Below are 22,195 nucleotides of genomic sequence, written 5' to 3'. Positions count from 1 at the left end.
GCCGATTCAGGAAATACGTCGGTGACATCAGCGCAGTAAAACCTACCGGCGCACCCCAACTCGTTGCCGCTAACACTCCCATTCTCCTACTGCCGAGAGAACTTCCGGTTCCGGAAACGGTCTACGTCACGGCTTCTTTTGCGGTCAGTTGGAGAGAATGAAAAAGTCGATATTTCAATAATTTTTTGTGTAAAAGTTAATAAACCGAGACGAAAACGGATGCCTGTTCGGCATTCAGTGAACATTGACGGTTTAATGTAAAAGTTATCTGGAAAAAGTAAAAAGGTCATTTCATGGTCCCTTTAAAGACAGCTTCCAAAATTTTAAGTACTGTCGACACAGTAAAGTGGTCTTTTGGTAGAGAAAACTTCACCCTAATAAATCACTGGTCTACGGCTCTTTTCACTCCGTCTGTTTACAGAGTGTCCGACTTCAGGACAACGGTACATAGATGGCTTACAGCGACATCATATTAGCCATTGTGGTCATTGTGGTGGTCTTGGTGCTTAGTATGTACTAATCTGCAATATTCTTTTTATACCACCAAATTATCTTTGTCAAGAGCAAGCAGAAAAGGTTACCAGCATGGTAAGATAAAATCACATGCGAGCCATGTACTGAAAAAATTGAACATGGGCAAAACAGTGTCCGTCAGTCAGCTTTAAAGAAGATGTGTAGCTAGTCTTCCATGACAACCTTGTGATAAAGTGAGCTTCACAACATAGAGGGGGGGGGGGGAATATGTTTTACATGCAGACCCAGTTCAGTGTGTGCCAATAACAAATTGTGCCTATAACCTCTCTAAAGTTTTCAAGCAGCAATGAAAGTTCAATGTACACAAAACAACACTGTTAGCATGAACACAATATCAGCCCCTTTTCACATTTTACTGTGAAGAGGTATTGATGGGCATAAAACTTTACCACCTAGGTATGTGCCCCAAATCAGCACTTCCTATCTACATCTATAAACCCCCAAATTTGCGAAGGCAAATTTGGGAGTTTACATGAAAACTGATGAAGGGCATGTGGTATGTCCCGGTATAAGACTGAGGATTGATTTTGACCCCTTAGGGTACCTTCTGATGTGTAGCCAAAACATTATTTATGCAGCACCTTCTACAGCACCTCGGCCAGGATTCAAACTCGCCAACTGGAGATCCTTGGGTCAGCGCTTTGCTTCGGAACCATGGAGGCAGTTGTTTCATAACAGCCTTTCGATTCAAAAAGAAAAATACACAAACTGGGTATTATTTGTTTGCTTTACCTGTGTCGAGCAGAGCACATCGCACGACAGAGCTAGTATGAGCAAGTGATCACCGATTTCTATTTTTATTTTCTCTTAGAATCGATCGGCTATTAAAACTGCCAAACTTCGTCTCAGCTTGCGACGGGCCTAAAGTGAAAGCAACAAGCTTCCAGGTCCAATCGTGAGCCAGTTAGAAACTATGCGGGTCATTGTTCCAACGTGCATACCCATGTGCGCCACTTGGAAAACTAATATGAACGTTGGAGCAATCTGTGGTTCCCAACTGACTCATGATTGGATCTGGCGGCTTGTAGCTTTGGCCATCAGTTCATCGTAGGATGAGACAAAGCATACAGAAAGAAACCGAGAGATAGGAGAAGATGAGGGCACGCAGGGATGTCAAAGTGCCGAGTTCCGATTTGAAGGGTCGTGAGTACACACAAAGGCTAGCTGCCTTTGTTTCTATCGACTGTTCAAATGTTCACTGTACAAAGAGCAGACGACACCCTTGTTCGCTCTGATGAGAAGGAGACAGAAAGACAAAGGCAGCTAGCCTTTACCCCTACCCACTAATCCTTACAATCAGAGCTCGGAGCTCGTGCACTCTCCTATCTTCCTCTTCCTCAGCTTCTCATTGTATAGTGTGGTGGAAAGTGATAATTCAGGTCCCTAACCTAAGCAGTAAAATGCAGAGGTCGGCATTTTAGGTCGCCCTCACTCACCCTCACCCTCACAGCCACACTCACCCAAGCCCCTCACTCACCCTCACCCTCACAGCTACACTCACGTTCAGCCCCTCACTCACCCTCGCCCTCACAGTCACACTCACCTTCAGCCCTTCACTCACCCTCACTGAACCTCGCGGCCCTCACGCACTCACCGCCCTCACGCCCCTCACCGCCCTCACGGCCCTCACTCACTCATGGCCCTCACGCCACTCGCCGCCCTCACGCCACTCACCGCCCTCACGGCCCTCACGGCCCTCACAGCCCTCACGCCACTCACCGCCCTCACGGCCCTCACGGCCCTCACGCCACTCACCGTCCTCACGCCACTCACCGCCCTCACGCTACTCACCGCCCTCACGCCACTCACGCACTCATGGCCCTCACGCCACTCAGGCCAGCTTCAGATGGGGCAATTTTGGCCAGAAACTTTACGTCGCAACACCAGCAACACGCGCCGCTCGCGATCACACGCAGCAACCAATTGCTGCAATTTGCCATCGTCATCATAAAATTTTATTTTTCTTGCACTATTTAGACACAATTACGCGTTATAAACGTGTTTTTATGCATTTAAATCCCGTTAAGAATACTAATGCACCTTTCTGAAACAGTTTATTTCCAAAAAACGATCGATTTCAAACGAGAACCAAGACTTTCGGTGTCATCATCACCGGCACGAGGTATCACGTGAAAATTTTGCGTCCCTGATTAGATGCAGCCGCTTCAAACATATTCGAATTGCTCCGAGTTGCTTGCTTATTTCGAGCCGGACCCGATCTCAGCAATTCGTGTCGATCTAGGGAAAGCTAGAGAACAACCCGCCATTAACACCAAAATTGCTGAGAAAGATGCTCGATCTGAAGGGGGCCTCACGCACTCACCGCCCTCACGGCCCTCACACCCACTCATGCACTCACCGCCCTCACCGCCCTCACGCCTCTCATGCCACTCACTGCCCTCACGCCACTCAGGGCCCTCACACCCCTCACGCACTCACCGCCCTCACACCACTCACGCACTCATGGCCCTCACGCCACTCACCGCCCTCACGCACTCATGGCCCTCATACCCCTTACCGCCCTCATGGCCCTCACGGCCCTCACCGCCCTCACGGCCCTCACGGCCCTTGCTGCCCTCACAGCCCTCACGGCCCTCACTCACCCTCACACTCATGAATTTTCCTGGTTCAGAAACTCACTCACCCTCACCTCACCTGTGAAGATGAGGGTGAGTGAGGGTGAGTGAGGGCCCTCATGGGTGAGGTTTGCCGAGGTATGGTAAAATGTATGGTCAGCCAATGCCCTTTTGGAGTAACAAGCGAAAAAGCCTCGATGTTGTATTCACGCTTATAGTGTCATGTGAGGTACCGTGCAACCAAGACTTAGTGCTGGCCACTCAGTTGCCCAAACATTGATCTATTCTCAATCACTCAAATATAATTTAGTCAGTAACCAAACCGGTTGGGATACCTTCCCCAGGCAGGGTAGTGGTAGAGGATTTTAAAATGTTGACCAGGAGTTCGGTTAGTAGCTGCAGGAATAGCATAAAAACCGCCAAAACTGTGCCACCTCATGGCAGTGTAAGGTCTGGAGAGTACACCACATCTACCAGATCTGTACGCAAAAGGCTGCAAGTCAGACAGTAGGAGGGCTGCCTGTCTGCAATAACCCTTTCAGTGATGTGATTGGCCTAAGCCATTTTGGAGCAGCCAAGACAGTGTTTTGGAGCAGCAAATGTGGCCTTTGAAGCAACCAAAACAGTGTTTTGGTTGTTTAAAAGCAAAAGCAGCAAAAGTAGCTTTTGGAGCAGCCAAGACAGTGTTTCGAAGCAGCAAAAGTGGCTTTTGGAGCAGATATTTTTAGAAAAATACAAATATTTGTCTTAAGTGCTCTGTAAACGAAGGGCACTTCATGTTGTGTTATGTTCTGATGTGACGTGTTGTGATGGAACTCGCTGCTTCTGTTTTCCCTGCTGAGACATCCCACAAGTGTACAGTGCTGTAGACGTTGCCAAGCAATTCTGAAAAACTGCTTTCCACCGTTTCACTGGTTCCCGACGTTCCAGATTTTCGTCAAAAGTAAGCAAATGTAAAACAAAACACAAAAAAAAAAAAAGAACCCGAGCGCATTGATGCAAGACATCAGGAGCCAGGGTCAAAAAGTTCTTGGAGCACCTTGTGCAACGACTGAACTCGAGACAAACAAGCGCGCTGTGCGGGTTCAGCCTGCAGACATTGCCTTCTTTGCTTTAGCTCACTTCTCTACAACAACTTTCTTTCACGGCAGATTTTTAACGTACCGGGGTCCCTTTCGAAAGAAAGCCCACTGAGAGAAACCTAGGTAATCAATACTTCGACGCAGCAGTCTTTGAGTTAAACAGGGATTTTTGTATTAACGTATGATTTAAACAAGAACAGGAATGTTGATGAGCATGCAGCGGTACTTAGTTTCATTTTAGAACAGGAACCAAATATAGTTTTCCCACAGCCATTGCTTTCAGGAGCGAATGCTTCAGCTCACAATATAACTACCGCCGTGCAGAAACGTGGTTTCGTTTCACAGTATGACGGCATGACTGGTACCTGGCATGTTAGCTTCGAAGTGTCCACACACACCCGCATCTATACTTGAAAATATTTTGTTTAAAAAAGACGTGAAACGAGACTCACAACCCACGAGCGCGAAATGCGAGACGGCGGGAACACCATGCAAGACCGGATGGATGATTGATGCAGGGTACTTTGTGTCAGGTGGCCACTTGCCCCACATAACACATGCATGCTGAATTACAATACTCGGTTTAGTGTCGGTTTTGAAAGGCGACCGAAATAGGCTTTTTGTAGCAGGCTTGGCACAGATTACCCATATTTTGGCAAAATGTAGCAGGATGTAGCAGAGTTAGCCACTTGGCACAGTTTGGCGCAGCAATCACATCACTGCCCATTGAAAACTCACAACTGCTGCGTTTTAGTTGATTCCAACCTAATTGCCAACTTGAGCCACCCGTGACATCAAAGCTGCGCCTCAAATTTAGGACGTATGTGCATCATTGCAGACAAATCTGTATAAAGTTACACAGAGATGGTAAAACCAGATTGTAATAGACAGGAATCGAAATACCTGGCGTTACTGTAGAGAGTGCATTAGTTGACTAGGAAACTTTGGGAAGAAATGTAGAGAGACAAGAGAGATGAGACGAGACGGCTGACTACCAACAAGTGTTAATAACTTCTTTCTCATGCTGCGACATCCTCCAGCAGAGGCATTTTTAATGAAATAATCAGCAATTTAAGAAAAACTTTTAGCCTTTCCACTTTGGTGAAGAAGGAAGACCAGCGAAGATGTACTATGGTGGAAATGAAGTGATGGCCGGCCGCAAGTCGGCAAGCCAGAGTGGAAAGGCTCGAAAGGTTGCGCCATCTATGAGTGACGACGGCGAGCAGACAACCGGCAAACACAACACTCTGGACAGCTACCATCATCTATGAGCGACGGCGGCAACCAGAGTTTTGTGTCGACATTTCTTTGCGGGAGACACGATCCTGGGGAAACTAGCCCTTAACAGCTCCGCTGTAAAAAATAATCTACAACTCATCACCGTAACTTAGTTGACTAGATTGAATAAGTCCAACTCTTAGCTGTTTAATCAGTCGCTAACAAGTTTGACTATGGTTCGCACATTCAAGTTCTTGTGGCATGCTTGTACAGCCCCTCCTAGGAACAAGGTGAAATGCCATGCTTGAACGCTTAAAACATGCCATGCTTGATGACATGCTTGAAACAAATGCCAGATGGCTTCTGTCTGTTAGCAAAAGCATGTTGCAGTGACACAGTTGTGACCTACTCACGTCGGATTATATGTGTGTCTAAATAAAAGGTAAATTAACTTTTTTTCCATTTCCTTACAGGCTGATGGTACTGGTCTTGTATGCAGAAACATGAAACTGGTCCTTGACTAGGATCTGCAGCTCCACCTGGCTCATGTGAGTTGAAGAGCACATCAAAGACTGGGGAAAGGCATTGGCCCAAAAACATTGCCCTCTGTCCTTTATAATTCTCAAGAGGAGATCCCGGTGCCGTGAATTGGAACCTTGTTAAGATGACTGCAAGACAAACAAAGATTATTCCTTCAACTGCACATGTCTACCCTCTGGTGGTCTATACTAACCATTGAAAAATAAACATTTTTGCAAAATCTGCCTGATTAGGTGAGTATTAAGAAAAGCTGGATGTACTCTAACCAACTGTTCAAATAGCCCGACATTTCGCGGCCTGCTTGGTCGCTTCTTCACGGGTGATTTATTTGGCTGGGTGTTCGTCTTTCTCTTCTCTTTGTCGCTGCCGTTCAAATCGTCTTCTCCTTTTTGTGACTCCTCAAAGTCCGTGATTATAGCTGCTTGGGAGGATACCAACTGACTGGTTCAGGTTGTTCTTGGTATGCTGGATATGCCAGGACTCTAAATAGAGTCGTTTTTTCCAGTTTCTTTCGGTGTCTAGGACGAAACTGCTGTTGAAGTCGATGACATGGTTGTTCTTTTCTACACGTTCTGCTAGAGCGTTTCCTTGCACGTCCTTCTTTTTGACATCATATTTGTGTCTACGTAGACGTTTGGGGAAGTTCTTGGTTTCCCCCACGTATGAAGCGTTGCAGTCGGCACAAGGAATGTAATATACAAGGCCTTGGGCTTTTTCTTTTGGACGACAATCTTTTGGAAGAGGAAGATGATGGCCAGTGGCCGAGACGGGCTTGTGTGTCACTGCTATGCCGTATGATTCGACAGCACATGTGAGAACTATGCTCGTGTCTCTGAGGTATGGGACGCACATGCGGCTGGAGGGATGGGTTTTCTCGGCTCCAGATGGGTGACAAAGTTTCTTGTAGATATTGTTGACAAATTTTGTTTTATATGCGTTTTTGCAAAGGTCCTGTTTTATAATGTTGGCATTATGAAAGGGGACCTTCAGAAAAACGAATATTTAACAAGATTCGTCAACAATATCTACAAGAAACTTCGACAGCCATCTGGAGCCGAGAAAACCCATCCCCCAGCCGCATGTGCGTCCCATACCTCGGAGGCACGAGCAATGTTCTCACCCGTGCTCTCAAACCATTCGGCATAGCAGTGACACACAAGCCCATCTCGACCATTGGCCATCATCTTCCTCTTCCAAAAAATTGTCGTCCAAAAGAAAAAGCCCAAGGCCTTGTATATTGCATTCCTTGCGCCGACTGCAACACTTCATATTTGGGAGAAACCAAGAACTTCCTCAAATGTCTACGCAGACACAAATATGATGTAAAAAAGAAGGGCGTGCAAGGAAACACCCTAGCGGAAAAGAACAACCATGTCATCGACTTCGACAGCAGTTCCGTCCTGGACACCAAAAGGAACTGGAAAAAACTATTCTATTTGGAGTCCTGGCATATTCAGCATACCAACAACCTGAACCGGTCGATTGGTACCCGCCCAAGCAGCTATAATCACGGACTCAGAGGAGTCACAGAAAGAAGATGATGATTTGAATGGCAGCGACAAGGAGAAGAAAAAGACGAACACTCAGCCAAATAAGTCACCCGTGAACAAGCGAACGAGCAGGCCGCGAAATGTTGGGCTATTCAAACCACGGCCAACTGTATGCTTACGACCACTCCATCTGAGTGCTCCCTACGGAAAGGCCTGCTCCCGGCTGAGGGCCGAGTCTTAACGCCGCCTAGTGAGAGGTGCTCTCATTAGGCAGCACGAAAACTTAGTCCTCTTACCTAACTCCTACCTCATCGGGTTCTTCTGTTATCCGTGGGTGCGTGCCAGCTGATCGCGCTTTCTGGTTTCAAGCTCGTTCACGCAGTAAAATGTTTTTCTCTGTGTAAAGGATACTAAAGGAGTTCAATTCGTTAATTAGTTTGCTTTTTGTTAGTTTGCGCAGCCAACACCAGATAATAATGGCTGCACCGGCGCGCCACCAACGCCATAGAGACCAACAAAACCTGGTGCAGCGCGAAAAAATACGAAAAAAAAAGAAACCGATTTCCAGGCGAGGCGTCGCTGAAACTCGGCCCTCTGGAGGTGCGTGCTGGAGTGTTTCCAGATGGAGTGGTCGTAAGTATAGAGTTGGTTGTGATTCAAACAGTTGGTTTAAGTACCTCCAGCTTCTATACTAATCATAAGCACATCATTAAAGGGGCACTGACACATCAAAATCATATTTTTTTTTTATTATCCGAAACGATTGAAAACGATGCCGGGACATTACCCTCAAAATTTGAAATTTGGGGATTCAGTATTTGTGAAGTAAAAAAACAATTTCCAAATGCCGAATTCGAAGTTCCCGCGCGATCGGCGCCGGTGCCTTGACGTCAAAAATTGCGGAGACCTGAGGGTCCACTTTCTTTCACCACTCCCTGCTGTTGCCATGGCGACCCAAAGCGAGGAGGAAAGGAGCGAGCGCCGGCGTTGCGGCGGACCGGTTTTGAGCGGTGTCGCCTGTTTTCCGTTGGAGGATACAAATCCAGGAGACGGCACCACAACGAACTCCCGATTTTTGGTATTTCAAAAAGAAGGGCTGTAGTGCGTTCGCAATTGCGTTAAAAAACATGTCTTAGGACTGCCGTAATTAAATGTTATAGAGATGTCGCCTACAAAGCTTCTAAATTTCATGATTCTTGACGTCACCGATCAAAAGAAGCGAGGAGGCGAGTTGCGGGAAAATCAAACGCCAAAAATAAATAGGCGCGTGCGCGCGCAAGAAAATTTTTTTTCGCGTTGCGTTTTTTTTTTGTGTGTCTATGACTGCAACTTGCATCGTTTTAGACAATAAAAATAAATACGTCCTTTGGGGTGTCAGTGCCCCTTTAAGGTCCATGTGGAAATTATTTTTTCAAAACTAACAGAAACATCATCGCACCCTTTCACCCTTTTTAAAGAGTAAACCATCATAGGAACTAGTCTTTTCCAGTAACAGTAACCATTTCTAATTCTGATATAGTCGCGGCTCGGTGACAAAGTGTAGTTTCCACAGAACTACAATAACAGAATTTGCATAAGAGAATATGTGTAGTGGTAAGAATGCTTTGAATTCAAACACCTTCCAACTGGCAAAAAAGGCAATTTTGTCTTTTTCCCCAGCCCGACGACATCAGGATTCAATGAGGCAACAACCCAGAAAATGCGCTCAAGTTTTGTTTTGTTTTTAATTTTAATTTACGCAGGTTTATGGAAAATACCATTCATGCGAAGTTCTATAAAGATTATAGTAATGAATAGGGTGAGACTTTATTAGAGTGATGAGCAATATACAAATGAAGCGGAGAGAGCACCCACTGTTCTTTATCTGGCACAGGAAGCGAGGTGAGTGTCACCGAGATTTTGTCCTGAGACAACTCCTTGACACGGACAAACCGGCAGGCTGGATCACTTGAGGTCGGGTGTGGAGCCACCCAGGTAACTGGCGAGTGCCAACGGTGTCGCCTGGATGAGCTTGGCCCGTATCGTTGTGCAGCCCATTCTGTAGTGGGCCTCCAACCTGTGGTTGCCGCCAAAGGAGTAGTAGTAGTTCCCGCCTTGACTTCCCTTGACCCAGAGGAGGTCGATCGGTGGCACTTGGTCTTTTGTGGCAGGGTTCTGTGTAGGCCAATTGCACAATTCAAATGAAGAGAAAGGATGATTGGAACCAGAACATAAGTTACGACTAACTTTGCTGAAGCCATGTTGTTGTATAGTATTTGCGCCCGTAGTTGTCCCTGGCTTTTTGTGACATGCTTCTAATAGATTCAGGGAAAAATGCAGAAAATTTATGAGGCGTTTGTGTTTAAGGGTCAATGTACCCTTTAAGCCTCCTACTTTTGCTTGCTCCCTCCTTTTCCATATCCTCCCCATAATGCTAAGTGAATTATCTTCAAGATACTAAGTGGATTATCTTCCCTGCAGTAAACTGAGGCTGAATGTTGCTCTTTATACACAGGGTTACACCACACAAAAGGAAATAAGACTTGTATGTCAACATCAGATAAGAGGAAAAGAGTGACAAAGCTCTTAGTCTAACATCTGAATGACACTAGTCACTGACAGAGCAAGCTTCTAAAAATATTTATATTTCTTTTATTAGCATAAAATGTTGCATTGGACAACCAGCTACTAACATTAAAAGCTCATTAGGCAGATGATGCACAAATGAACCAATACCACCGTAATTTCTCGAGATGTATGCTCATGCAAATACACTAATAAATAGCCAAAATTGAGAAATTGTACTGCCCAGGTGACCTCGGCAATAACGGGGCAGCTTTTTTCCACCGCCGTCACCTTGATATATTTGCCAAGTTTGCCAGGGCCTTCGTTGGTCATTTGGAACCATATGAAGACAACATTTGGCCGACCAAGGTCGCTTTACTAGTAAGCCTATTAGCAAAAAGCACTCGCATTTTAAGAACAAGAAAAGAACAGCTGCCATGTCCTGGCTGACATCACTGTGGTCATTGTAGGGACAAACAGCAGCTGTAACAAAATTAGAAGATTCGACTATAGCCTCAAAACTGCTTCTCTATTGTGTAGGACGCGAGATGCAGAACTGATGCTATGAGACAAAGGCGAAATGGCGGTGACTTGATTCATGGCGGCAGTGCCGTGAGCAGACGGTGAAAACCAAGTCTGAAAAATCAAGCAAAGACTTGAACAGCCTTTGAAATTTCAGTCGCTGTTATACATCAACTTTATAGAGTGAGTGACAGCCCCTCAAAGACGTTTTGGTAGCACTCCGAAAGGTATCCGACCTATTCTTTTCACCCAACTCGCTCTCTATTTTAAATTAACGGGATACTGAAATGAGAATCGAAATCTCTCTCACGTCCAGAAATTAGTTAAACATGATCATATCTGTTAATGACCATCATCAAGTATATCTGTTAATGACCATCATCTGTTTGTATATTGAACGGATAGCTATATTTTTCGTTCCAAATTGCAGATTCTAGAAAGCGCTGGAAGAGCAGCCTTGGGAGAGCCTGATGCGTCAATAGAGATTCTGACGTCACGTTTCCCAGCATAGGCAAGGCTATGCGGAGGCTGGCACGGTTAGGAGCTTCGGCACTTGGTGGCATCAATGCATTACAACCTAGCCGTTTGAGATGCCCGAGTTTTGGTTGCCATTGCGAGGCGAAAGCAATAAAGTGACTCACCCGTGCTTCAAACTTCACCGACTCTAATGGCACATTCACACTGGAAGTGGATCCACTACCGCGAAGCGAATCCACACGTTCTCAACTGCAAAGCGGCTGGGATCGAGAAGTTGGGGAACATTTTTGCCAACCGCTTCGAGAACGATTTCTCCCAACCACTTTCGCAAACTGCAAAGTCGCATCTAATTGCAATGCAACAGTGGCTTTAGAAACAAATCGGCATCTGATGCTGGTGAGGTATCCAATGCGCTGTAGTCCCAGCATTGCAGCACACAAATCAATGAAGAAACACAATGTTCACGTCCATCAGTTAAATCCGTCGTGAGAAAAAATTGACTTGTAATCTTAACGGGCTTTGCTCTGGTTGTTTGGTTCAGGTAAGCTAGTTTGTTTATTTTTCAAGGTGCCAAAGCTCGTCGCTGCCCTGCCTTGTTAGTCTTTGCACAAAGAACACCGGAACTTGCCCCCGATCGACCGAAATGAGAGCTTTTGTACCTACTAAGGCAGTCGCGCGAACTACTGAAAGCTTTTAACACCGTGCATGACCACCATGAAGTTTCTACTACCAAAAGGAATAAAGGGAGCCTACACAAGAAATAAAGTGTGCGTACCAAACGATGTATAGGTAATCCGTACAGCGTTAATTTGAGCTTAATGTCAAACAAAGAACAGACTTGATCGACGTGTGAGTAACGAGAGGAGGGTCCGCCACCAACCAAGCCACGACCAGCTAGCAGCTAACCCATTCCACGCACCACGGTTCAGTGCCGTTCAAAACTCCAAAAATAATAAAATTGAACGAAGGGGGAAAATTGGCTCTCTATCCTGAAAACAAGGTCAACTATTCATGCTGAAAGGGTTCACTTCGAAGAAAGGGTCAGGGCATCCTCTCCCGAGTCAGCAAGGCAAGCCTAGCTGGGCTTTGCTTGTGTGCGAAGTCGAGGGAATCGCAGGTGGGTTTTGCGTGTCCATGTCTCTTTTCTTGCTGCCTGAACTCATGGTGCATGAATTCAACTGGATTTCAGATTGTAAAATTAAGTTGCCAAAAACAAGCTTCGAAAAACCAGCGTGATCACTGAGAAACTGCAACCGCGTCTCCGTGTGTCTGAACAAGGTCACTCGCGAACCGCATCCGCAACCGCTTCGCAAACACAGTTCGACCGCCAGTGTGAATGTGCCATAAGTCTCATCTCCTCTACCCACAGGAGTTAAATAGGTGGAGGAGAGAAGAGAAATCTGGATCGGCCAAGTTCGACAGAGAGCGCGCGCAAGTGGTTTGACGCCATACTTCCGTGGAGCGGCGCTGCTTTCATGGGAAAGGGGATGTAGCGACATTCAAAGTAGCTTTGTGAACATCCACCAGGTGCAATCTGGTAATCTTTTTATTTTTTTTATATGAAGTTCTGGCATATTTTCAATCTAAATATTGGAGTCTATGTGGTGTTGCCAGAATGTACTAGTTGACATTTCAACAATAAAAAAGGTGCTAGAATTTCGTTTCAGTACTCATTTAAAGGGGCACTGAAGTCATTTTTGAAAAAGGTTGTTTTTGATCTTATATTGTTTAAAATGTGTTAGTTCCAACATATACCAAGTCCTATACTACAAAGCTGCCTATTCATCTCAAGGCAATAGAAAAACATGTGGACTCTTTTCTTGCAAACTATATTGTCTGGACCAATAAAAGCCCTACAATACGCGCGGAACCCGAATGATTTTATTATAACTCGTTTTGAAGAGCGTCTGACAAGCACATATTCGGATAAGACTCCTCTTTTTCCCCGTGGGCGAAGCCATCGCCTGCAACTCGCCGACAAGCACCCTTCGTCGACCACTTCACTCGGAAGAAAATTCTTCCCAGAAAGGGTGTGTCGCGATCTTTGAACACGTTTTTAACGAGGAAATAAGCTACACACGATTGTGATTTCGGGTTTGTTGGGATGCTTAGAGCGTCTAGACTGAGTTGTCACCACAAAAGGACAATCTCAAAATCGACTCGAAGCAAGCTATCTTTTGGATTACAGTAGACTACTATGGGACACTTTTCAGAAAGAATAGATCCTTTTCAAAACCTCATCAAGCAACCTTGGCGGTAGCCATATTTTGGGTATGAAGCGTGGGCAACGAGCTTGAGTCTTACCTTAGAGCGGTAAACCGGAACCCACTGCCTGCAGCGTAAATGGCACCCCCCCGGTCGCCGCCATCTTGCCTGTTTGCCACATTAGTGATCACGTGACGTTACGATGGCTGCGCCCAGAGGTGGGCCAGATCAGATTGGTCAGATCACGCTCAGCAGACGGGCACTCTGGGGCTGCGTTCCAATCGTACTCGAATGGATTTGAGTTTTTCCGGCGGATCAAGTCACGTGACAAGACAGATGCAGCAATGCTGGACGCGGGTAGGTTTTCTAACGCAACGGGTACGGGACCTTCACCCAGGAGTGAGATGAAGTTGCGTTCGATTTACTTGCACCTCCTTCACCGGTGCAGAAAAGTGTAGGGCAGTCTACTTCCGGTGTATGTATTGAGATGCGACCGGAAGTACACCACCCTACACTTTTCTACACCGGTGCAGGAGGTGCAGGTAAATCGAACGCAGCTTTTATCTGACTTTTGGGTGAAGGTCTCGTACCCGTTGCGTTCGAAAACCTACCCACGTCCAACATTGCTGTATCTGTCTTGTCACGCGACTTGATCCGCCAGAACAGCGGACCCATTCGAGTAAGATTGGAACGCAGCTTCAGAGTGCCCATCTGCGGACCGTGATTAGGCCAATCTGATCTGGTCCACCTCTGGGCGCAGCCACCTTAACGTCATGTGATCACTAATGTGGAAAACAGGCAAGATGGCCGCGACCGGGGGGTGCCATTTTTGGCCGCTGGTTTACCGCTCTAAGTTAATTTTACTCAAGCTCGTTGAGCGTGGGATTGAATCCGAGCCCTGGCTGAATGCTGATGCAGTACTCACTTTCCATACGAGCTGAGCGCTGTTCACGCCGAACGCTGAAACAGCACTCGTGTCGAAATTATGCTCAGAGTATGTATCCAAGCAAATGGCAGACCCGGTTAACTGGCACAAGCAGCACTAGATTGTGCACACTTTTGATAAGGGTCTATTGCACAATTGCACAGTACTAAAAACAAAAATCCACTTTATGAAAGATTTGAATGACCAATGGTTTCTGTCATTTCAGCTAAAAAGGATGCCACGGTCATCACTGTAACATGCCTTGCTTGGTGTTTTTCTCTGGTAAAGATACTTCGCTATGAAACTTGTTTCACTTTCTTTTTCTTATTTTTGTTTTGGCGAGAATGACAACTTGGTCTGCTAGCGTGCTAATGTGCACAATTTACTCGCTCTCAGGGCAAGGCAAACAGTTTAGTTTTGTGTGCTTTAACTTTGAGATATTATGACCTCTCCAGTTAAGTAAGATGATCAGAATGGACAAAGATGTTACGCAATAAATCATTGCATGATTCACTCTTCAAACCATCACACAGGAAAATAAACCAACAGAAAAACTCTACTAAAAGCTCGCAGGTATCGGCTACTCCAGACTAATGTACGCTCTCATGTGTTATACCACTGCAAGTGGTACATAACACGTTGTATTGTGTGCATACCCTTTCTTTCCTTTTTCGCCTATTTTTTTATTTTACTTTAATGTTCTGGGTGGCGGGCGGGCCGGCGCACTTGTGTACAAGCTTCTGCCCAGCCTGGCACGCCATCCAGGGTAATATTCATTTCGTGCAAATAAATATTATTTTTATTATTATCTGGAAACTACTCATGTAAAATGTAAAAAAAAAAGAAAGCGATATTTGTTACGAACAATATTAGGAAATGTGACTGTTGTGATTAAAATTTACTGTATCGCGTATGTGGGCGGCGAGCTCGTGATATGAGCCGCCCATCCTGTGCATGGGATACCAGATAAAGAAAAGGACGAAGCAGTCTTGCTCTGAGCCCGACTGAGAGAGACGTCGTTTCCTTCACCAGCGGGTCCCAGCTTTGGACTACGCCATGACCCACGCGAGGTAGCCCAAGCACGTAAGTCCTCATCATCAGACGAGGCGGCCACGACCAGCCCAGGTCTCCTAGATACAACAGTGACCACTCAACAAGCCATGTTGTCCTCTTGACTGATCAAATCCTTGAGTGGAACCAGCGCTAAACAAAATAGAGAACAAGCCGTCATCGTCGATTGCCGAACTTATTGAGGAGTTTCAGCGAATATTCGCGACTCCAGCAAAACGGACGCCGCCAAGCGGGAAAACCGGGAACCAGTCGGTCCAGGTCACTCCGTGTACCGCCGCGTCCCTCATGGCTTTCGCGGACACGTGCTGTCGGCGCAGGGCGAGCAATGTAATTTGACGAAAGTCCGAAAATTTCTTAAGTTTGCCTGAGTGTTCATTAGTGTGCTGAAGCCTCAGTAGATTGTTTCTTCCCATCATGTGTTTGAATGCCTGTTTACTCCACAACACACGGTTGCGTGCTTTCAATTTTTTGGATGGGGAGGAATCACGGAAAAACGTTTTGATTTCTTGTCTGTCTCTAATCACATTTAAAGTGACGACTACTTGGTAGCTGATAAGTGGTTTCTTTATAAGGATGTAGAACAGTGAACTGAGGTCGACAGACGAAGTGTTTCACTGGAAGGAACACCAATGTTGCAGTCAAGTGAATGGGAAGATTCAATAGCTGCTTTTTTTGAGTTTGGTTGTGCTCGATTAGCTTCAAGATTGAGCCACTAACGCCGGCCGGTGCGTTGGCTATTCATCTTGGCTGCTTTTCGCTAAAAACGACCACACTGAAGGAGTTGGGCTGATTTCGCAATTACTTGATTCAGAAAACCTGCTCGCTGCATTTGATTAGTGAGGGAAATTATCTGCTTTCAAAAGGTGGGGGACGAGTCTCGCAAAGTTAGAAGCTGTCATGGCATTAGGATCTATCGCGCCTCCAATATTTATATTATAACCCCTGTCGAAGCCAGCAGCAATATACGTCTACATTGCTCAGGTTGACCGGCCACAAAAGACACTCATTTTATCCGTTCAGGATTCGAAGTCAAGTTCAATGCAGAGAGGTCCGAGTGAATCTCCGATGAAGACTCTCCTCAGTTTGTTCGCATTCGCCTCCGTTCTACCGGCTAGAACCATTTGGCTAAGTTTAAGTAGTATCTCTCTGTCTGTCAAATATACTTTTATTCAGCAGTTCACCTAATAAATAGTCAACTAAGTTCATATTTCAACTCGAAGAATATACTAATATCGCTTTAGTGGGACATAGTACGTAATATAATATATAATCCGCATATTCGTCAAAATGACTTCTTGATTGCTACTAAAACCTGAATTTAAATACGAGAATCAGCTGCTTAGTGAAGCTTCAGCGCTTTAATATCCTCCTTGGCTCAAGAAGCGCTTGCTTAATTTTCTTAATTTTCCTGCAGCCGGTGTTCTTGACCGAGCATACGATTGGAGCCGCTTCTCAAAACGCGGACACGCACAAAAGCTCTATTTCGCGGACAGATAAGTCGCGTGGTCGAGGCATGCGAGTTAGCTAAAAATTACTCTCGGTGGAACAATTTTGTAGCCATCGCCGCTTTCCTTAGATGATCAAAACTAATTAGAGTCTATTACCGTTTCTCCGGAGCCCATAGTTTCGGTTTTGAACGAAGTTTTCCGAAACGAAAGTTTGACATGAAAATAACAAAAAAACACCGGCAAAACAAAAACTATGCTCGGCAAGTTTATGCGCACCGGCTACACTTAACCGTCTCAGTTCAAATACCCATAAAATTGGGCATTAAACAAAAGAAAATTTGATAAATTGAATGCGCCACCCATTCAGGCGGCCCGGCCGAGCCGACGCGACCTGGACCCAGCCGCCATGTTTGTTTGGTGGTGGCGCCCCCTATAGGTCGCTGGAGTCGCGAATAGGGGGCGCTCCGATTGATCCAACATGGCGGACAAGAGGGGGATAGATTTGCGACGCCCATAGACCGGTAGCGTATAAATTAAACAAAGCGTGTCGTTCTCTGTTTGTTGCCGTGTGCGAGACGATCATCGTTTCAACCAAGACCTATCGCGATGCTACAGATGAAGTGTTCAAGCCAGTCGAAGGAAAGAAGTCTTGCCATAGTCGAGATATGTGTGCAAGTGTTCGACGTGAGCTCTCAAGCTGGTGCAGCTGTCATCAAGTTGAACCGAATATACGCGGGTCCAAAGAAAGGCACATATCAAAAATGTACGCGCGTTGAAACTATGACGCATACTTTATCTAAAACTAAACTTATCGGTCTGCGGCACCAAACATTTTCGTTGACGTTGCTTAGATGATGTAACCATTCAGGCCTCGCATTAAACGGTGTTGCGAACTCTTCGGTTGTTCTATAGTAATTGTGCTAAAAAGCGGTTGGATGGAAAGTATGACAGCTACAGCATACAAGGGACGATTGAGGTCTTTATCCTGCGTTCTATGTATCGAAACATCGGTATCCTTGGTGTTATATTGCGATCAGCTGGTCGCCGATCGTCCTGTTTTTACGCATAATGTAAACAAGCACCGGAAGCGCCAATCTTATTTCGATGTGCTTGTGCACCCCTACAAGCCTCGTTTTGGCTCTTGTGGAAAGCTTTATTGTAATAGCAATAGTCTCATCGGTCATTCGAGTTGAATGTGCCACGGTGCTATCTGCTGTGTGTGATCTGCTGACAAACAAGTCTGTATTAAATGAGAGAAGGAGAACGAAGGTAAAGTTTTTTTAACTGTTTTCTTTTTACAGAGCAGGGCAAAGCTTCTAAAACAAGAGCAACCTAAGCTGATATTTGAGTGTGCTCAAGAATGAATGGCAAAAGGTGCTTATGCTAAGTGGTAGATGTAGGCAGTTGATTTTCTTTTTGCCTCTGCATTGTAAATTGGAAGATATGTATTAGCAGAAGACACGTGTTCTTTTGAAAATGTCTTTTATTAGGGCAAAAATAGGTTTTCATACACAACCGAAGAGTTCGCAACACCATTTAATGCGAGGCCTCAATGGTTACATCATCTAAGCAACGTCAACGAAAATGTTGGTAGCCGCAGACCGATAAATTTAGGTTTAGATAAAGTATGCGTCATAGTTTCAGCCCCAAACACGCAAACATTGTTGATATGTACCTTTCTTGATGACAACTGCACCAACGTGAGAGAGCCCACGTCGTCGAATACTTGCACACATATCTTGACTATGGTATGGCAAGGTTTCTTGCTTGAAGTGAAGATCATCTCGCTACGACTAGCTACGACCACCCACCGCAGTGATGCAGGCGTCGAAGGGGTGCAACGCAGTCAGTCGCCGTCACCCGATGCTGCTCGTTTGGCATTCACGGCTTTCCGCCCAGGTGCTTCGTTTGTACCTGGTGTCGAGTGTTATTTTCTGTGCTTGTGTGTGCTCAGTGGCTGGATATGGGCCTCAAGAGCAGTTCTTCAAGCTCAATAGCGTTCGCCGAAGAACTTCTGAAGAAAATGCCACCCAGGAAAAAAAGCACGAAGACACAACGCACCAGCTTGGCGGACTATGCACTGGGCGCGGAAATCGGGCCCTGCGGATTATACACCAAATGCAAACTATCTAAACAAAACGAAAACATTTTTAGGCTCAAATTGGCTTCTGCAGACTATACGACTGGACACTGGTGCCTGTTATTATGCATTGTATATTCACTGCTGTTTGTTGTGGCTTGAGACTGCCTTCCTCCAATGATGCAGAGGGGTCCACTGAACCTTGAAATAAACATATTTAAGCACATCTAAATGCAATGTCCCTTGAAACCAGATGGTCAGGGAAAAGGTGTGCCAATACCATATTTGCCAACAGCAGACCAATGATCACGATCAAAACTCATCGAGTCAATGGGCAGTTTTCCACCACAATATTTATTGCAGTGTAATCACCAATTTGGTCCATTAAAAACCTTGAGGCTGTAGCCTGTAGCACACCCATTCTGGATCTGCAAAGCTAATGCTGTAGACATGCGTCATCACATGGGCATGTTTCTTATCAATCTTAAACGCAAAATGCTAGTTATGCAACGAAATTCCCATATCATCACATTTTTAGCAAACTGAATGGTCCCACTTGTCACACTGTTAGCTTTGGAAGTAAACCAATTCACAATACCACCAGTGGCATACATCAGGCCAAGCATTAGTGCCGCATGTGGCAGCAAAATGTCTTAACTAAGGAAGCAAACTTAATCGATTGTGTTGATTAAAGCACTTAGGTACGGGAGAAATTATCAATCAAAGAAGGTCACTCGAAAGGGAAGTTTTCTCGCTGAACGAATATGACTTTTTATTGGGCGTTCCGCAATGTAAGGCCGAAGACATTCAATCCGTGATCGGTAAAGAAGCATTTGCTTAGTAGTCGGTCGTGCGTGCTAAAAACAACAACAAAAACAAAGGTGGATTAGAAACGCGATAGATTCGCCTTTGCACGGAGTATTTACACTCAAAATCGTGTCAATGTAAAGCGACTATGGCCTACCTTGCTAGCAGCAATCTTAAAATTTAGGCAGTGTCTATTCTGCCGGCAGCCGGCAGAATAATTTTTCCGAAATTCTACCGGCAGTCACCTCCCATTGGCTGCCTGAAGTCACGTGACACCTACCGGTAAAATAATGAAATTTGTATTTTAGGTGAGACTATTGTGCCGGCAGCCGGCACAATAGCCCGGGGAAAAAAATGCCGGCGGTTTCGGACGGCGCGTGTATCAGTGGGGAGCTCGTTAACATAGCCCCCCCCCCTCCCCCTCCTTTAGCGGCGACAGTCTGCGGTTGCTCATTAGAAATATATTGACCTATTTGGCCCACCAGTACCACCGCATTACGGCGGCGTGCCGGCCGGCCCAAGCACCGCTGTCCACCATTCACCCCCAAAAAGGAAGTGTTTCGTCAACAACATTCGTGTTTTTTTTGTTTTATTTTGTGTTCTTTTTTTAGTGTTAATTCTAAAAGAAAGATGTCGTAAATATCGCCTAATACCTCAACAAAAAACAAAATTCCGAAGAAAAAAAAAAAAATCCCTCGGGGGATTGAACTAAGATCCTGAGGCGCACATCTTACCCACTGAGCTCACACAGCTAGAATGGGCGTGTTTACAATCCGTTTTATACGAGACCCAATAGGCGACTACTGCCGGCACTTTTTCCCCCCGGTTATTGTGCCGGCTGCCGGCAGAATAGACACTTCCTAAAATTTATCCGTGTAGCCGTCGCACCCGTGCACCAACCGAAAGCGTTGCTGCAAGCCCCCCTCCGCCGTCAACTTTGAGTCACTGTTGAGTCTGAAGAACTGCACCATGAGGTCCATATCCAGCCACTGAGCACATACACAAGCACAGGAAATAATACTCGGTTCCAAGTACAAACAAAGAACCCGGGGCGGAAAGCCCTGAATGCCAAACGACCTGCGTCGGGCGACGGCGACTGCGTAGTACACAGGTTGCGCTCCTTCGACGCCTGCATCGCTGCGTCGGGTGGTCGTAGCCAGTTGTAGCAGATCGTGTCACCTCTGTTGCTCGTACCGGAACACTAGAGCCGCGTAATATTCTTGCTGCCGAAGTTTAAAACCCTACGTTCGCGGCCAACGCATTTACACAAATCTAACGCCCAGCGAACCTATCCCCCTCTTTCTCTTTCGGCGACCGGCCGCCAGGGCGGTGACACCGTCGCTGAAACTCCTCAATGGACCTTTTCCGAGAAGCGTTCTGCGCACGCGCGAGTGCCCGATGCCAAGCGGCGGAAGTCGGAACGAAAAATCGAGGAAATTCGGAAGGAGGCTGTATATCAGCGAGTAGAACACATAACTGCGGCATATATATAATTGTGTTACACAAAAAAAAGAACGCCGACGGAAAGGAAAACACGACGTTTGGGTGGACGCCACGGATGCCCCTCTTTCAAGTCGCATTGGGCAGGCGCCGCTGCTCAGAGAGCGAAGAAACTGGTAGCGTAGCTCCCATTATCGATTGGTAGCGCAGGTAGGTCACTTCCTCGATTTTTAGTTCGTGCAGCCACCGCTTGGTGCCGTCGGTATGTGGAAAAGGTCCATTGCAAGTACGACCGCCACCTTCCGCACTTTCAACAGGAACCTATAGTCTCGGTGAAATCCGCTAAATGCTCACAGATGAGACTTCAGAGGTTCACACTATACTATACACTAACGAATGCCACATTTACTGACCTGAAGCACTTCAACGATGCCTCGAACTTTGTCTTCGTCGTAGTGTGCAACTGGCAGGGGCCGCGTAATGTCATCCAGTGGGACATCGTGCACTTTGGAGATGTTCGCTGTGTGCACGCTCATAGAATTCGAGCTACCTGTTCCGCTATTAACTATCACGACATTTTGCATATTCCCCGGTCCGGCTGCTGTGACGAAAGAGTTGAAGTCTAGATATAAAACTGTTTTTCCGTGCGCATCCACTCCCTCCGTCATCCCTTCGTGTTCCGCCATTTTAGACAATGCGCGCATGTGCGCCTGTTGCCAACAGCGCGGCTGCCCAGTAAAATGCCCCCACCAAAGTTGGAGAAACCAAGGTCTCGCGTAGTTTCGTTTTCGATATCCACCCTAGTAGCGCACGAAATTTCCGTCAGTTTTGACAACCTCTTGATGCTTTACTTCGCGCATTTATTTTAGTTTTGGCATATCTTTGATTTTTTTTATTTATAGGCGGTAAATTTCTAAAGGATGGAAAACATTTTGAGTATGCGTGAGTGCGGGTGTGCATGCATTTGGGTGTCGTGTGTGGAGCGGAAAAGGAAGAGAGAAGGATAGTGTGTGTGTGTGTGGGGGGGGGGTGCATGTGTGTGTGTGTCGCATATTTTTTTTATGGGGGGGGGGGGGGTCGAAATTGGGAGTATGAAAACAAATTTGCTGATGAGTAGAAAATAAATATATCGGCGTCGTGTATGTCGCGTGCATCGATAGCATAAGAAGCTGTACGCTGTACTACGTGAGTTTGCGAGGTGTTTAGTCCAAGGAAAGTTTCAGACTGTGATGTCGT

At 46.0% G+C, this 22,195-nt stretch overlaps 1 protein-coding gene across 1 annotated transcript; it reads right to left on the bottom strand.

Moving 5' to 3' along the window:
* Positions 1-9,224: 9,224 nt before the first annotated feature.
* Positions 9,225-21,655, bottom strand: LOC120850531 (sulfiredoxin-1). The gene is made up of 2 exons (XM_040223051.3): positions 21,373-21,655; positions 9,225-9,594 (listed from the first exon to the last, which is right to left on the bottom strand). Exons 1-2 carry the CDS (start codon positions 21,643-21,645, stop codon positions 9,385-9,387), a joined length of 483 nt encoding a protein of 160 aa, XP_040078985.1. The 5' UTR covers positions 21,646-21,655; the 3' UTR covers positions 9,225-9,384.
* Between the last annotated feature and the right edge of the window lie 540 nt (positions 21,656-22,195).

Source organism: Ixodes scapularis, unplaced genomic scaffold (assembly GCF_016920785.2).
Source record: "Ixodes scapularis isolate PalLabHiFi unplaced genomic scaffold, ASM1692078v2 PGA_scaffold3__209_contigs__length_174095766, whole genome shotgun sequence".
Taxonomy (NCBI): Eukaryota; Metazoa; Arthropoda; class Arachnida; order Ixodida; family Ixodidae; genus Ixodes; species Ixodes scapularis.
This window is presented reverse-complemented; position numbering and strand designations above follow the sequence as displayed.